At 47.0% G+C, this 13,018-nt stretch overlaps 1 protein-coding gene across 1 annotated transcript; it reads left to right on the forward strand.

Moving 5' to 3' along the window:
* The first annotated feature begins 1,062 nt into the window (after window positions 1–1,062).
* ACTR5 (actin related protein 5) lies at window positions 1,063–10,087 on the forward strand. Its single transcript, XM_069034288.1, has 9 exons — window positions 1,063–1,459; window positions 2,170–2,399; window positions 3,228–3,397; window positions 4,190–4,407; window positions 4,744–4,926; window positions 6,859–6,981; window positions 7,517–7,656; window positions 8,541–8,673; window positions 9,146–10,087. Exons 1-9 carry the CDS (start codon window positions 1,076–1,078, stop codon window positions 9,395–9,397), a joined length of 1,833 nt encoding a protein of 610 aa, XP_068890389.1. The 5' UTR covers window positions 1,063–1,075; the 3' UTR covers window positions 9,398–10,087.
* Window positions 10,088–13,018: the final 2,931 nt, after the last annotated feature.

Below are 13,018 nucleotides of genomic sequence, written 5' to 3' on the forward strand. Positions count from 1 at the left end.
CCTTACATCAAAGAACATCCCGATTTAAAATAATCCTGACAGGTTCCACCCTGGGGGTGCTGGTGGACAGTGGCTGAACATGAGCCAGGTGTGCCCAGGGGGCCAAGAAATTCAATGGCATCCTGGCCTGTCTTAGGAATAATGTGACCGGCAGGACCAGGAAAGTGATTCCTCCCCTGTGCTGGGCACTGGTGAGGGTCACCTCGAGTCCTGTGTCCAGTTCTGGGCTCCTCGATTCAGGAAGGACAATATCCGAGACTGGATGAGGCTCTGATCTAGTTGACATGGTTGTGCTGGGTCACAGGTTGGAGTCGATGATCTCAGAGGTCTTTTCCAACCCAAGTGATTCTCTAAGGGATGATAGCAGATGGGAATAGACGATTGTCCCCCTCTACTCTGCTCTAGTGAGACCCCACCTCAGATACTGTGCACAGTTCTGGTGTCTCCAACATCAGATGGACATGGAACTGCTGCAGCAAGTCCAGAGGAGGCCACGAAGCTGCTGAGGGCACTGGACCACCTTCTCTGCAGAGACAGGCTGACAGAGCTGGGGATGTTCAAGCTGGAGAAGGTTGTGTGGAGACCTCACAGCATCTCTCCAGTGTATGAGGGGCTAGAGGGAATTGGGGAATGACTCTTCCTCAGGAGCTGTAGTGACAGGACAAGGAGTAATGGGTACAAATTGAAAGAGGCGAAATTTAGGTTGGCTCCTAAGAAGAATTTTTTTTACTGTGAGGGTGGGGAGGCCCTGGCACAGGGTGCCCAGAGAAGCTGTGGCTGCCCCTGGATCCTTGGAAGTGTTCCAGGCCAGGTTGGACAGGGCTTGGAGCAACCTGGGATAGTGGAAGGCGTCCCTGCCCATGGCAGGGGGTGGAATGAGATCTTTAAGGTCCATTCTGTGATTCTCTGCTGGCTGCTGCCTGTCCCACGGGTTAGGTCTGCTCTCCTGTGTGCCTGGAAGCACACAAAGATCTCCCATCACAGGACACGCTCATTTGAGTCAACCTCGCTTTCCCCCGGAACCCCCGTGCGCGCCCGCGTTCCCGGCCGGACGCAGGCGGGAGGCGCGCCCACCATGGCGGCGCCCACGCGGGTGTTCGCGTTCCGGGACGCGCGCTGGGCCCCGGACCCGGTGCTGGCGCCGAGCGCGGCCGTGCGGAGCCCGCACCCGGTGCCGCTGGTCATCGACAACGGCTCCTTCCAGACGCGGGCGGGATGGGCCTGCCCCGACCCCGCCGTCCCCGCCGAGCCGCTGCTGCGGTTCCGCTCGCTGGCGGCGCGGAGCCGCGGGGCCCGCGGCGGGGCCGGCGCGGAGACGCAGGTGGGGAACGACCTGGGCAGCCCCGAGCCCCTGCGGTGGCTGCTGCGCTCGCCCTTCGACCGCAACGTGCCCGTCCAGCTGGAGCTGCAGGAGCTGCTCCTCGACCACGTCTTCCAGCGCCTCGGCGTCTCCTCGCAGGTACCGCCGGGCCGGGGCTGAGCCGCCCAAAGTGGTTTGGGCTGGAAGGGACGTTAAAGACCACCTCGCTGCACCCCCTGCCATGGCAGGGACACCTTCCACTGGACCAGGTTGCTCAGATTTCCATGCAGCCTGGCCTCGGACACTTCCAGGGATGGGGTGGCCACAGCCCCACCACTGGGGTTCCAGTGCCCCACCACTCTCACAGGGAGGAATCTTTTCTTAATGTCTAATCTGCCTTAAACTTACTGTTGGTTAATGCTCTTATCAGTAGTGTTTACTGACCATCTGTATACCCAGCTGTGTTGAGAGTTGCTTCTCAGACCATGGAGCCCTTTGCCTGCGTGACAACACCAGTTTGTAAGCTTTACCGAGAGTGGAGCTAAACTGCCACTGGTTTTCACTCACCTCCTCATTGCATAGGTTTTGGTTACTTAGATTTTTTATAATTTATATATGCCTTTAAAAGCCCGTTCTCCTCCAGCATTATGAGTTTATTCTTTGGTTGAATTGACATTAACATTTTTTTTTTACCTCCTTAAACACTAGATATACTTTAACTTTCATGATTAATAGTCTGCACATAAAGTGCTTTCTCGTGGCCATTTTGGAGGAGTTTTTGCTGATGCTTAAAAGAAGAAGCAAGGATAACTAACCCTGGATTTTCCCTTCATACCTTTGTTATTGTTCTTTCCCCTTGTCACTCCCAGGGTTGTGTGGATCACCCAATTGTTCTGACTGAAGCAGTTTGCAATCCTCTGTACTCAAGGCAAATGATGTCTGAGCTCCTCTTTGAATGCTACCAAGTGCCAAAAGTGTCCTATGGCGTGGACAGCCTGTACAGTTTTTATCACAACAGAAGGCAGAACTGGCCCTGCAGTGGCTTGGTGATAAACTCAGGGTACCAGTGTACACACATTTTGCCAGTCTTAGAAGGCAGGTGAGTTCTGGGTGTCTTAAGTCCGGTGCAGCCACTGACTTTTCAAGTGATGCAAATACCTGTTCCTCCAGCCCTGCACTATTAACTCTTGTATTAAGTTAGACTGATGAGTTAAAACCAGGTCTGCAGATTTTGCTAAGTTCTGTTGAGTTTTGAATTGAAGAAGCAGTGCTGCTCTTGTAAATGTTGTGTTTTAGTTGCTATTCGTGCCTTGATGTGTACTTTCAAAGGGAGAAGGGGGTATCTGCCCCAGGTGAAACTGGGCATTAAAAAACATATGTTAGGTTTTAAAGCAGCTTTGGGACAGAATGAAGTGCTCTGTGTGTGGGACTTGTGCAGTGCTTGAGGCTTTTATCATTCTGGTTACTCTGCTACATTGCTCTACTTTCTCTTTGTACTTTTTTTTCTCTTTTTTAATCCTTACTGCAGGAAATGGCTTTATTATATGTGATAAATGCTTCAAATTTTCAAGGTTTACACCCGTCCAACCGTGAAGTGTTACAAAGGTTAAAAAACTACTTTTAGCACCACTAACCATAACTTCTCATGTTAAAACAGAACATCTCCTTGCTGTAGCCAAAATTACTTAGTATTTGGGGTTTTTTTTAAGGCAGAACAGAGCCTTTCAGAATAAACCATAGTAAACAAAGCAGTGATTATGCTGTTGCCAGAGAAAAGCAGGTGGGTTAGATTCTCTGGCAACCGAACCTTGAAATATTTATCTGTGAATATTCATCTATGGAAACCAAATAATTCGAGGGAAAGCAGGAGCTGTGTTTGCTTTCCCGTGGATTCCCCCCAGTCTGAGCTGTGTCTTTGCCTTTTGAGGCTGGATGCCAAGAACTGCAAGCGCATTAACCTGGGCGGGTGCCAGGCTGCCGTGTACCTGCAGCGGCTGCTGCAGCTGAAGTACCCCGGGCATTTCGCAGCCATCACCCTCAGCCGCATGGAGGAGATCCTGCACGAGCACAGCTACATCGCAGAGGACTACACAGAAGGTAAAGCCAGCTCTAATTCACCCCCAGATAATGCTCACCCACTCTGAGTTTGTCCTCTCTACCTCTTGTTTTGAAGTTGGCTCGAATTCTTCCAGAAATTTTCTGCTGCTGTTTTGCTTTCTTTGTGGAAACCTGCCTCGTGCTTAGCAGTGGTTTAACATTTAAAATTAAGACAGAAATAAAATTTAACTACTACTACTACTACTACAAAGAAAAATCTGTATTATGCTGTAAATAAAAATTGGGATGGTTTCAGCAGAAAAGAATTTGAAATTAGCCTATTATTTCCTTTATACGTCAACAAAACCTCTAAGTTGGTTAGGATTTCTGTGTTTCATATCTACTTTAAGGTTTCCAAAGTTGCACAGGACATTTCTCATGACTTTGTGTGAATTAAATAAGTTTTATAATTTCCATGGCAAATGTTATCTGAAGTAGCAGCTGAGGAAAAGTGGTTTTTTAAATTTGTCACTTGTGAATGGGCCTTCCTTAGAAATGTGTGAGAGCTCTCCCTCCTGTTGGACAGAGAGACGCACTTGCACTTTGTAGTACTTGGTGTTTCCCGGAGGTCAGAGCACTCAGAGCCACCTGCACTGGGTGTGTGACCTGAAGGCAGTGCTCAGAGGGGACAGCCAAGCTTGGGGACAGCTGCCAAGAGGTGGCACAATTCTGTGCTGGACTATTTTTGCCTTCTTTCCTCACCTTTCATCCTTCACGTGGGGTGGGCACAACACTCAAATCATTGTTTTGGGCCGACAGAAGAAAAAGTTACTTTGCTTTCCAAACCTCCAGAACTGCAGAAGTGGCGGTGCCCAGAGTACTATGAGAACAATGTGCACAAGATGCAGCTGCCTTTCTCCAACAAGCTGCTGGGCAGCACTGTGGCATCTGAAGAGAAGCAGGAGAAGAGGCAGCAGCAACTGCGGCGGCTTCAGGAGCTCAACGCGCGGCGCCGAGAGGAGAAACTGCAGCTGGACCAGGAGAGGCTGGACAGGTTGCTGTATGTGCAGGTATTCAGGGCAAAGTTTCAGTGTGGTATTTTGAGAGGAGGGCAGGCTGCCCTCAGAGCTTTATCAGAAGGTCACACATCATGGTAAAGAAGCTGTGACTGTCCTGAGTGTTCTCTGATAGGAGCTTTCCAAGGTTACTTGCAAGATAACAGAGATTATTGGTGCAGGGGATGTTTTCAGCTCCTGAACAGCACTTCTTTTGGGAAATGCTTCAAATGCTGTCAAAGTGTGCACATCATAGTGTCTAGTAATGCAAGCAGAGTGTCTGTACATGCAGTGCTGACAGCTGTGATTGCCCTGTTTTGTTCACCACAGCCAACTCTGATCTGTCCGCAGGAACTTTTAGAAGATGGTCAGATGGATCAATTCCACAAAGCTCTGGTGGAGCTGAACATGGACTCTGCAGAAGAGCTTCAGTCTTACATCAACAAACTGAGTCTGTCTGTTGAACAAACGAAGCAGAAGATCCTACAGTCAGAAGTCAATATTGAAGTAGATGTTGTGGACAGCAAGCCAGAGGTAGGATGTTTTCACCAACTTAATGCTCATTTTATCTCTGAAGGAATTAAGCTTCTATGCTTGAAAATGTGTCCCTTCAGACTTCCATTGATGAACTAAGCTTTTTCTTTAACACACTGCAAGTCATTATTAAGTTGGCAACTGCTTCTCTCTTTCCAGAGAAAATGTCCTGAGACAACCATCCTGAATCTTCAGTAGCCTTCTATTAAAGATACAGAGGAACCCATCAATCTTTTTGTTAAAAACGGTGTTTGTTTTCCTTTCTGTTCTTCCCCTTCAGGTGCAGAGAACTTTATGGTAAACAACCAACCCTGCCTCCATTCTGGCTATTTTTGGTGCAATTAAGCAGCATGTTCTGTTTTGGTTCCTTAATGAAAGATTAATTGCTACACTTGGTTGTTGGAGTTGTCTTGAAGATGAGAAGCTCCTTGTCTGCTTTGCCAGACTAACACAGGCCCAGCACACAGCAGCTGCTGCTAAGTGATGCTCTAAGGCTGGTTGTGCACATGCTTTTAATTGCCTTTCAAGTCACAAAAGACAGAGCTTTTTTAGTTTTATCAGCCTCTGTTCAGGGAAAAGGTAGAGAGAAAACCAGAAAACTGAAGCACAGAGGGGAGAAACTTATTTAGGTTGCCCAGAGAAGCTGTGGCTGCCCCATCCCTGTTCAAGGCCAGCTTGGAGCAGCCTGGTTTAGTGGAAGGTGTCACTGCCCACGGCAGTGCGTGGAACTGGATGAGCTTTTGAGGCCCCTTCCAACCCAAACCATTCCATGATTCTGTGATTATCTGTGCAAGAATCAGAATGATTGTGCTTCAGCAAAATTCAAGGGGATGATGGGCTTATTGTGGTAAAGAATCTTTCTGCCTTCTGTCAAAAGAGGATATTCTTAAAAAAAGAGAATTGAAAGATTAGCAGCTACCTGTGATTTTTCTCAGTGACTGTGCCTGAATTCCAACATCTCCCGCACTCCTGCTCTTGGCTAGGTGCAATCTCAGACCTCAGAATGAATCCACAAGCCTTATTGTGTGGTCGATGCCTTGAGAGAACATCTACAATTGTCACAGAATCCATTTGTCAGAACAAGTGTTGAGCTGAGTTCTGTGTGTTTCTTGTTTTGTCTTTTTTTTTTTAAGATAGAAATGGATTTAACAGAACTTCACCTTACTGCATTTTTTGCTGTAACGATGAACACTGCTAAACTTCAGTTTGAGTAATTGCAGTTAAGTAGATATAAAATAGATACTTAAGAATGTTTGAAGAACGTACTTTTCTCTCATCCTGGCATTGCAACAAATGTTTCAAGTTTAAAATAACCACAACAAATATTTAGCAACAAAATCCCAGAGGTAACAGTGTAACACAAAAAATAATTACAAAAATGCTGCTCCTACCTTGCAACAGGAGTCTTGTAGGATTTTGAGCAATGCTTTTCATTAGGAAAGAGCTTCACGTCTGTGTAAAATAATAGGGAGTTTGGTGCATCCTGTGAGCAAATACTAGACAGTTGAAACTCTCAAACATTGTGTGCTGGCTTTGTAGCTAGCAAATATTTGTTTTCCAGTCCCACACAAGCAAAATAGGGAATTTTATGGTAATTATAGAGCAGTTAGATGTGCTGGGAGGGCACCAAGTTTTAACCAATATAAAAAGCTATTTTGCTAAGTTTTAATATGCTGTTATGCTTAGGGCATGGCTGCCTGGGGTCCTGGCAGTCAGCCTGGTGACTGAGGCCTGGATTTCTGACCTGGCATTGGGACAAATTTATTGGAAGTGTTTGATTTTTGTGCTTTGAGTGAATGTCTGTCTTTCTATTTTCTGGGCATATTTGCTTTCAGGCATGTTAAAAAGTTGGGATTTGAGTTTTCCAGCCATGTCACCAGAACTGAATCACACCTGAGCTAACCTACCATAACATTCCTGCTCTGTTTCCAGACTCCTGACTTGGATCCACTGGGCAGTGAACAGTCCCTGGAGGATGTGGAAAGCATTAATGAGTTTGAACCTTTATTTGCTGAGGAGCAGCCTGAAGTTGAGAAGCCTGTTGCTGCAGTGCAGGTTTGGTTTCTGTATTTACACCTTGTGCCAGGGCTTTGCATCCTAGCTGTCCAGCCAGTCTGCTGACATTTCTCCTCAAGCAAACATTCTTTGCCTGCTCTTGGAAGAGATGCTTAAACTACCTGAACAGGACATTAAGAGAGGAGAAGTCCTGGCAGTCTTAGCTGGTGGTTTAAAAGGACAGTATTCCCACTTAGCTCACTCTGCAGGCAGTGCCTGGTGTAGCAGTGCTGTGTTATTAAGGAAAAAAAGTCATCCTCAAGTTTTTTTGTCTGTGATCCATACCTGGTATCTCATCCCAGTGGACACAGCTTTCAACTTGTGAGGTTGAGCCTTAGAACTGGGTGGCTCCAAGCAGAATAAATCCTAGGAAAGGTCCAGCTTCCCTGACCTTTTGGAACCTTTAGCATCATGCTGTTTCTCCATGAGAGCATTACCATCTGGGTTTTGTACAGAATTGTTTGGAAACTTTGCTTATTCTAGAATATTACTGTTCTTTAACATAATTGCCCACTACTTCTCAATGTTTTTCAAGCCCGTGTTTAACCTGGCAGAGTACCATCAGCTTTTCCTTGGCACTGAAAGAATCAGGGCTCCAGAGATTGTTTTCCAGCCCTCCCTGATCGGAGAGGACCAGGCTGGTGTAGCAGAAACCATGCAGTATGTCCTTGAGAGGTGAGTTTACAAAACTATTTATGCCAGATGAGCTATTCTTCATTTGATACCAGCTTTTGAAATGCTGGGGGTTTAACAATAATTTGAGAAAATACGTTGGAATAATTCTTTTTGCTGGGGTCAAGCATTGCAGGTTAGACCTGCCTTCCTGTTCTGAAAGCCTCATGTAACTCTGCTTGTTTTAAGTCAATGTATCTACAAAGTTTTTTGATCAATTGCCCCATCAATGAAAACTTTTTGAGCACACCCCTCCAATATATGTATACTTATAAATTACAGCTACTACTAAACAAATGTATTACAAACATTTTAAAACATATAGAAAAATAGAATTTAAAAAATGATGATATAAAGGTGAAATAAACACTGTTTAAATGTATTTATCAATTTATCTTCCTGCACCCCACTGGATTATTTTGCACAAACCCCACTTTAGTGATCCCTGGTCCAACTTGTTATTGAGGGAAACAACAAACCCTTGCACCAGGGCTGGCAGTCTCTGGTTTTGAGAGACCAAAATCAGGGGTAACATCTTAAAGTTATGATATAGGCACATTTGCTGGACATTTCCAGACAAATTAGCATTGATGAAATATCACCCCTGAACTGTATGAACGTAGGAGATCACATTTTCTGAAAGGTAAGAATTCCAGCCCTGGAAAGGAGAAATCCAGTTGTTGGTTTACGGGGTACTGAGTGCTTTCAGGATTTTTTCTGCCACCCCTTGAATTTCCAGAAAACAAACAAAAGTTTTTGGTGCTAGGAAGATGAAGAGAGCTTCTCCAAGTGAATCGTGGGACAAGGTATCAGTATTCCCCACAGCTGTTCCAGGTCATAGGGCAGATGTCCTTGAGAAAGGCTCAAGTTGTTCTTGTTCTTCACAGGTATTCAAGGGAACAACAGGCTCTTCTTGTCCAGAATGTTTTCCTCACTGGTGGAAATACAATGTACCCTGGACTGAAAGCCAGAATCCAGAAGGAACTCCTGGAAATGAGGCCGTTCCAGTCAACCTTTCAGGTGTGTGTATTGCCATGATGTTTGTGTGAACAGCCTGCACTTCTGTGTTCAGATGTAATTGGGTGAGGTGCAGAGCAGAGCTACTTAGAGCATGGGCATGAAAAGGGTTTTAAGACTCTGCAAACAGCTTTTTGGCCTGAGAACATGCAGATTAAACAAAGATATGGTTGCTCTTCCAGCATAGAGAGTAGAGAAGATGCCTTAAAAAAGGAAAGTTTGCTTCTGCTAAAGGATCATGCACACCCAAGTGTGTTTGGCTGGAAATTTGCAGATTGATTGCTTAGGAATTGTTAACAAGGTGAAAACACACTTGAACCCATTTCTAACATTACTCTTTCTGAGAGACACTGACTAATCAGCTCAAATTTCTGAAATTCAGTTGTTTGTGTCACATACCACTGTAATCAGAGTAAAAAGGGCTTTTATCTCCTGTGCTGAATGGACATTGTTCTTCTGTTTTCCTTCCATCCAGGTTCACCTTGCTTCCAGCCCTGTCTTGGATGCCTGGTACGGGGCTAGGGACTGGGCAGTGGAATACACGAACCGTGAGGAAGGCTGGATAACCAGGAAGGACTATGAGGAGAAAGGGGGGGAGTACCTCAAGGAGCACTGTGCTTCCAACGTCTATGTTCCCATCCGCCTTCCCAAGCAGGCCCCACGGGCGGCCGAGGCGTCGGCTCCCAGCAGAGCCTCGGGCACAGGGAACCCCAGTGAGCAGGCATAGCCCTGCCCTTGGCACCCACAAAGCTGCAGGGAAGAGTTCCTGCTGTGCAGCAGGGCAGAGCCTCGCTGGCTGCTCGGGAGCACTGAGATCCCATCCAGGCCCTTGGCCAAGAAGGACGGGACACGCTGGCACGGCCGGAGCGCTCAGTGCTGCTCACGCACAGCAGCTCGGGGAGAGGAAAGCACCCTCTTAGAGACTGGCGTAGTAAGGCTCAGGGGTTTTGGAGAGTGTATGTTTTACGGCTTTTTAAAATGTAATAAAACGTCCTGGTTTGACGTGGCTGTTACCGCGGCTGGGCTGTACCGAGGCAGGCAGCCCAGCAGGGGCCCCCCTTGCTCGTCTCACGCTCGTCTGTCGGGACATGTCGGGCACCGGAGGGGCTGAGCTCAGCCTCGCTTCCCGAGGCCTCTGCTCCATTTCCCTCCTGCTACGCACGTTCTGCTAAACCACCACCAAATACGCAGTGGGTACTTCTTGTCTCCGTTGGTGTCAGAGATATCGATGTTGAGGTTGAAACTGGAGAGCTGGGCACATGAAGGCACAACCCTCCATAAAGCACAGTCCAGAGGCACTGCGAGCTTTGTGCAGCCCTTGAGTGGTTCTCCACGCTGAGCAGGGCAGCTCTTTGATGGGACTTTTGGATCAAAAGTTGTTTTAGCAATAAAGCAGAGCTTTTTGCTTTACCACTAACTTATCTGTTTCAGTGATTTCACTTCTTTAGAGCAATAAGGATGGATTTGATTGGTTGTACCTTGCTTAAAAACACAGGTTTGCAGCCAGGCTGCTGTCCTGCTGTACAATATGTTCCAGCTTAAATTCGACTGGGGATTCAGCTCTTACACTGATCAACTTGTTGCTTTCCCAAAAGAATCCATACTGAATGCTGAACCTAAACCTAAGGAGACTCCATCACTTTGGCAAAAGCTGGAAAAGGCAAGGTAATGGGGAAAATAACCAGGCAATAACTGATACAAAGAAGGTGTAGAGGTGCTGATTTGCTGTCCCCAAGGGCTGCAGACTATCAAGGTAAGGTGGCATCTGGCAGATTCAGAGCAAAGAACATGAGGAACTTGTTTGTGCTGAAGTCTGTTGCCACAGGATGAGGTTTTTGGATTCAAAAGTATTACTGAGATTTACAATTTTTTTAAAAAGAGGATTTTGTGGGCAAATATTGAGGTCTCACCTGTGTCCTGAGTGTTCTTCAGAGAGCCTGTGAGGGGAGGGCTGTTGCAGACCTGCTCTCACGCAGTTCCTGTGGCACCCAGCACTAGCCAGTCCCAGCTGGAACACTGGTCTTGGTAGCCTTTGCCTGCTCCTCACAGGCTGTTGGGCAGGGCAGGAGAAGGGAGCTGGCTGCCTCCAGGTGACCTCAAATTTGGATTATTGATCCTATCCCTGGCTGCCTGGAGGCAGATTTTAGAACTGGAATTCTATGGGTGGTAAAGAATGTGGAAAAACATGTTGTGGTGAAACCAGCACAGTTACACCCCAACACGTCTTGCCTGATCTCAGTGACCTGGAGCAGAGTAAATGATGTCCCATTGCTATTTGACCCCTTTCTGGCCCATCTTTAGCTACTTTAGGCAGAGGGACTACTCAAGGTATGGAAATTGTTCTGATACTTGGTGTTGGCTGCTAAGTAGATAAGTGTGCTGTACATAAAACTGTTCCAGAATGAAGGCCTGGAAGGGCATGTATAATGCATAATTATACGACTTCTAAATCTTTGTCCAAATCGTGCCAGGCACTTCTCTTGCATTAATTCAAAGCAGAGCTGTCTAATTCTGCACAGAGGTGCCAGAGCAGCTGCTTAAACAGCTTTAAGGAAGCATAATTTTATAATCTCCTGAATATTAGCTGTTAATTTGTTACTTTGTGCCCACAGTAGCTGGAGTAACTGATGAGCTTGGACAAGGGGATCACTGTCACAGGCTGCTCTCAGTGTGCTGATGGCCATTCAGGTGCTTGGAGCAGCACCATGAAAAGCATGAACGTTGCAGAATGGGATGAATTTTACCCATTTCAGTTCAGTTTCCCAGTGATGATTTCCTGTGGTGCTACCTGAGCATTGGTGCTGGCAGGAGGGAAATGGAAGGAGGGTGTGGTGCTGAGGACAGGAGGACACAATGGTGTAATTTTGGACAGCAGTGTTGGAGTCTTTGTGGAGCTTCACCATTGTGATGCTGGTGGCAAGGTTTTCTCATCCCCAGGTGCAGAAGAATTTGGTTGTTTTCCGTGTAAGTGGCACAGGGCTCTCCAAACCCAGAAGGGGCTTGGACTGTCTCCTGTCTTTGGTTTATGCCCCCTGAGAGGGGAGCAGGCCAGAAGACACCAGCTGGGCCCCCTTTTAATGGGACTTTTGGTTGTGTGAGGAGCAGTAGGAGGAAAAATAATCCTTCTGTGGACAGGAAGCTCAAAGTGCTGCTGTGGGGGCCTTTGCCAAGGGATGGCAGGGCTGCTGTTGAGCGAGCTGCTGTGCCAGCAGCCTCAGAGTCAGTGCTGTGTTTATCCTGGCATGTGTCCCCCCAGCTGACCCAGTGCCATTGCCAGGTCTGAGATGGTCAAGTGGTCCCCATGTGGTCCTTGGTAAATGAAGTTCAAAGCAACCTGTAACCTGGTTATACAATTCAGCTATGCCCTAATTCAGGTCAAAGAATACAAAAGTACAATTTCACAGCAATGCTGAGTTCGGTCTATTTAAAAGAGAGCTCAAACTGGGTCCCACCTTTCACAGGGTCCCCAAGACCTGCTCTGGGTGGAAACACCACGTCAGTGAGCAGCCCTGGAGACTGAACATCCATCACGTGTCCCATGTCCCAGATTTCCTTTGGAGCTGCCGGCGAGCCTCGCGTTGGGGCTTCAAGGCTTCTTATGCTTCCTGTGCCACAGCAACTTCAAACATGTTCTTTGCTAAATCTCTGCTAGGACACCAAGATTAGAACTCTCTGCTCCAGTTATTAATCTCTGGAATACTTAATGTGCTGTGTAAGACAGCATCTCAGAAGAAAGAGAAGATGCCCGTGAACTGTCACTAAAAATGTAGGATTATCCCTCCGGAGACAGCCCACAATGATCCTCTGGCAGTCAGTCATAAACCACAAGTTTTGAAGCTTGTGTGGGATGAGCAGAGGAGGGGAGAATGCTGTAATGGATTTAACATTATCCCCAAAGTCATATGGTGGGATTTCCACCTGGTGGTTCAGAACGCCAGGCACAGAGCAGCTGTGCTGATTCCCTTTGCTCACTCCCACTGCTCTGTGCAGGGAGTGAGCTGCTCCCTGAGCATCAGCTTCAACAGAACTCGATTTGAAATGGCTCAAACCCCAGGCATGGTTTGCCAAGAGTTTTTCAGGCTCTTTTCAGGCACTCAGCTTCCTGTATGTAGTTGACAAACACCTTTTCCCCCTCCGTGTTCACACGAGCTCAGCCCTCATGTCAGCAAGGTGTCATAGTTTCAAGGGATTTTTTTGTTGCTGTTTATTTTTAAACTATATGGCTTTCTTTACATCCTTGGGGGTCTTTTCTTCCTCTTTTTGAGCAGTGGACTTGGTTCCCATTTTCTAATGCAGCAGAGGCTGTGATGAGAGAACCGTTTTCATGGATCCAGCTCATACAATGTTT

The sequence above is a fragment of the Aphelocoma coerulescens genome, chromosome 20 (genome assembly GCF_041296385.1).
Source record: "Aphelocoma coerulescens isolate FSJ_1873_10779 chromosome 20, UR_Acoe_1.0, whole genome shotgun sequence".
Classification (NCBI taxonomy): Eukaryota; Metazoa; Chordata; class Aves; order Passeriformes; family Corvidae; genus Aphelocoma; species Aphelocoma coerulescens.

Coding starts and splice junctions, on each gene's coding strand:
- ACTR5 (XM_069034288.1), top strand. CDS start 1,076: ATGGCGGCGCCCACGCGGGTGTTCGCGTTCCGGGACGCGCGCTGGGCC. Junction 2,400..3,227: donor TTGCCAGTCTTAGAAGGCAG/GTGAGTTCTGGG, acceptor TTGCCTTTTGAG/GCTGGATGCCAAGAACTGCA. Junction 4,408..4,743: donor ACAGGTTGCTGTATGTGCAG/GTATTCAGGGCA, acceptor ATCTGTCCGCAG/GAACTTTTAGAAGATGGTCA.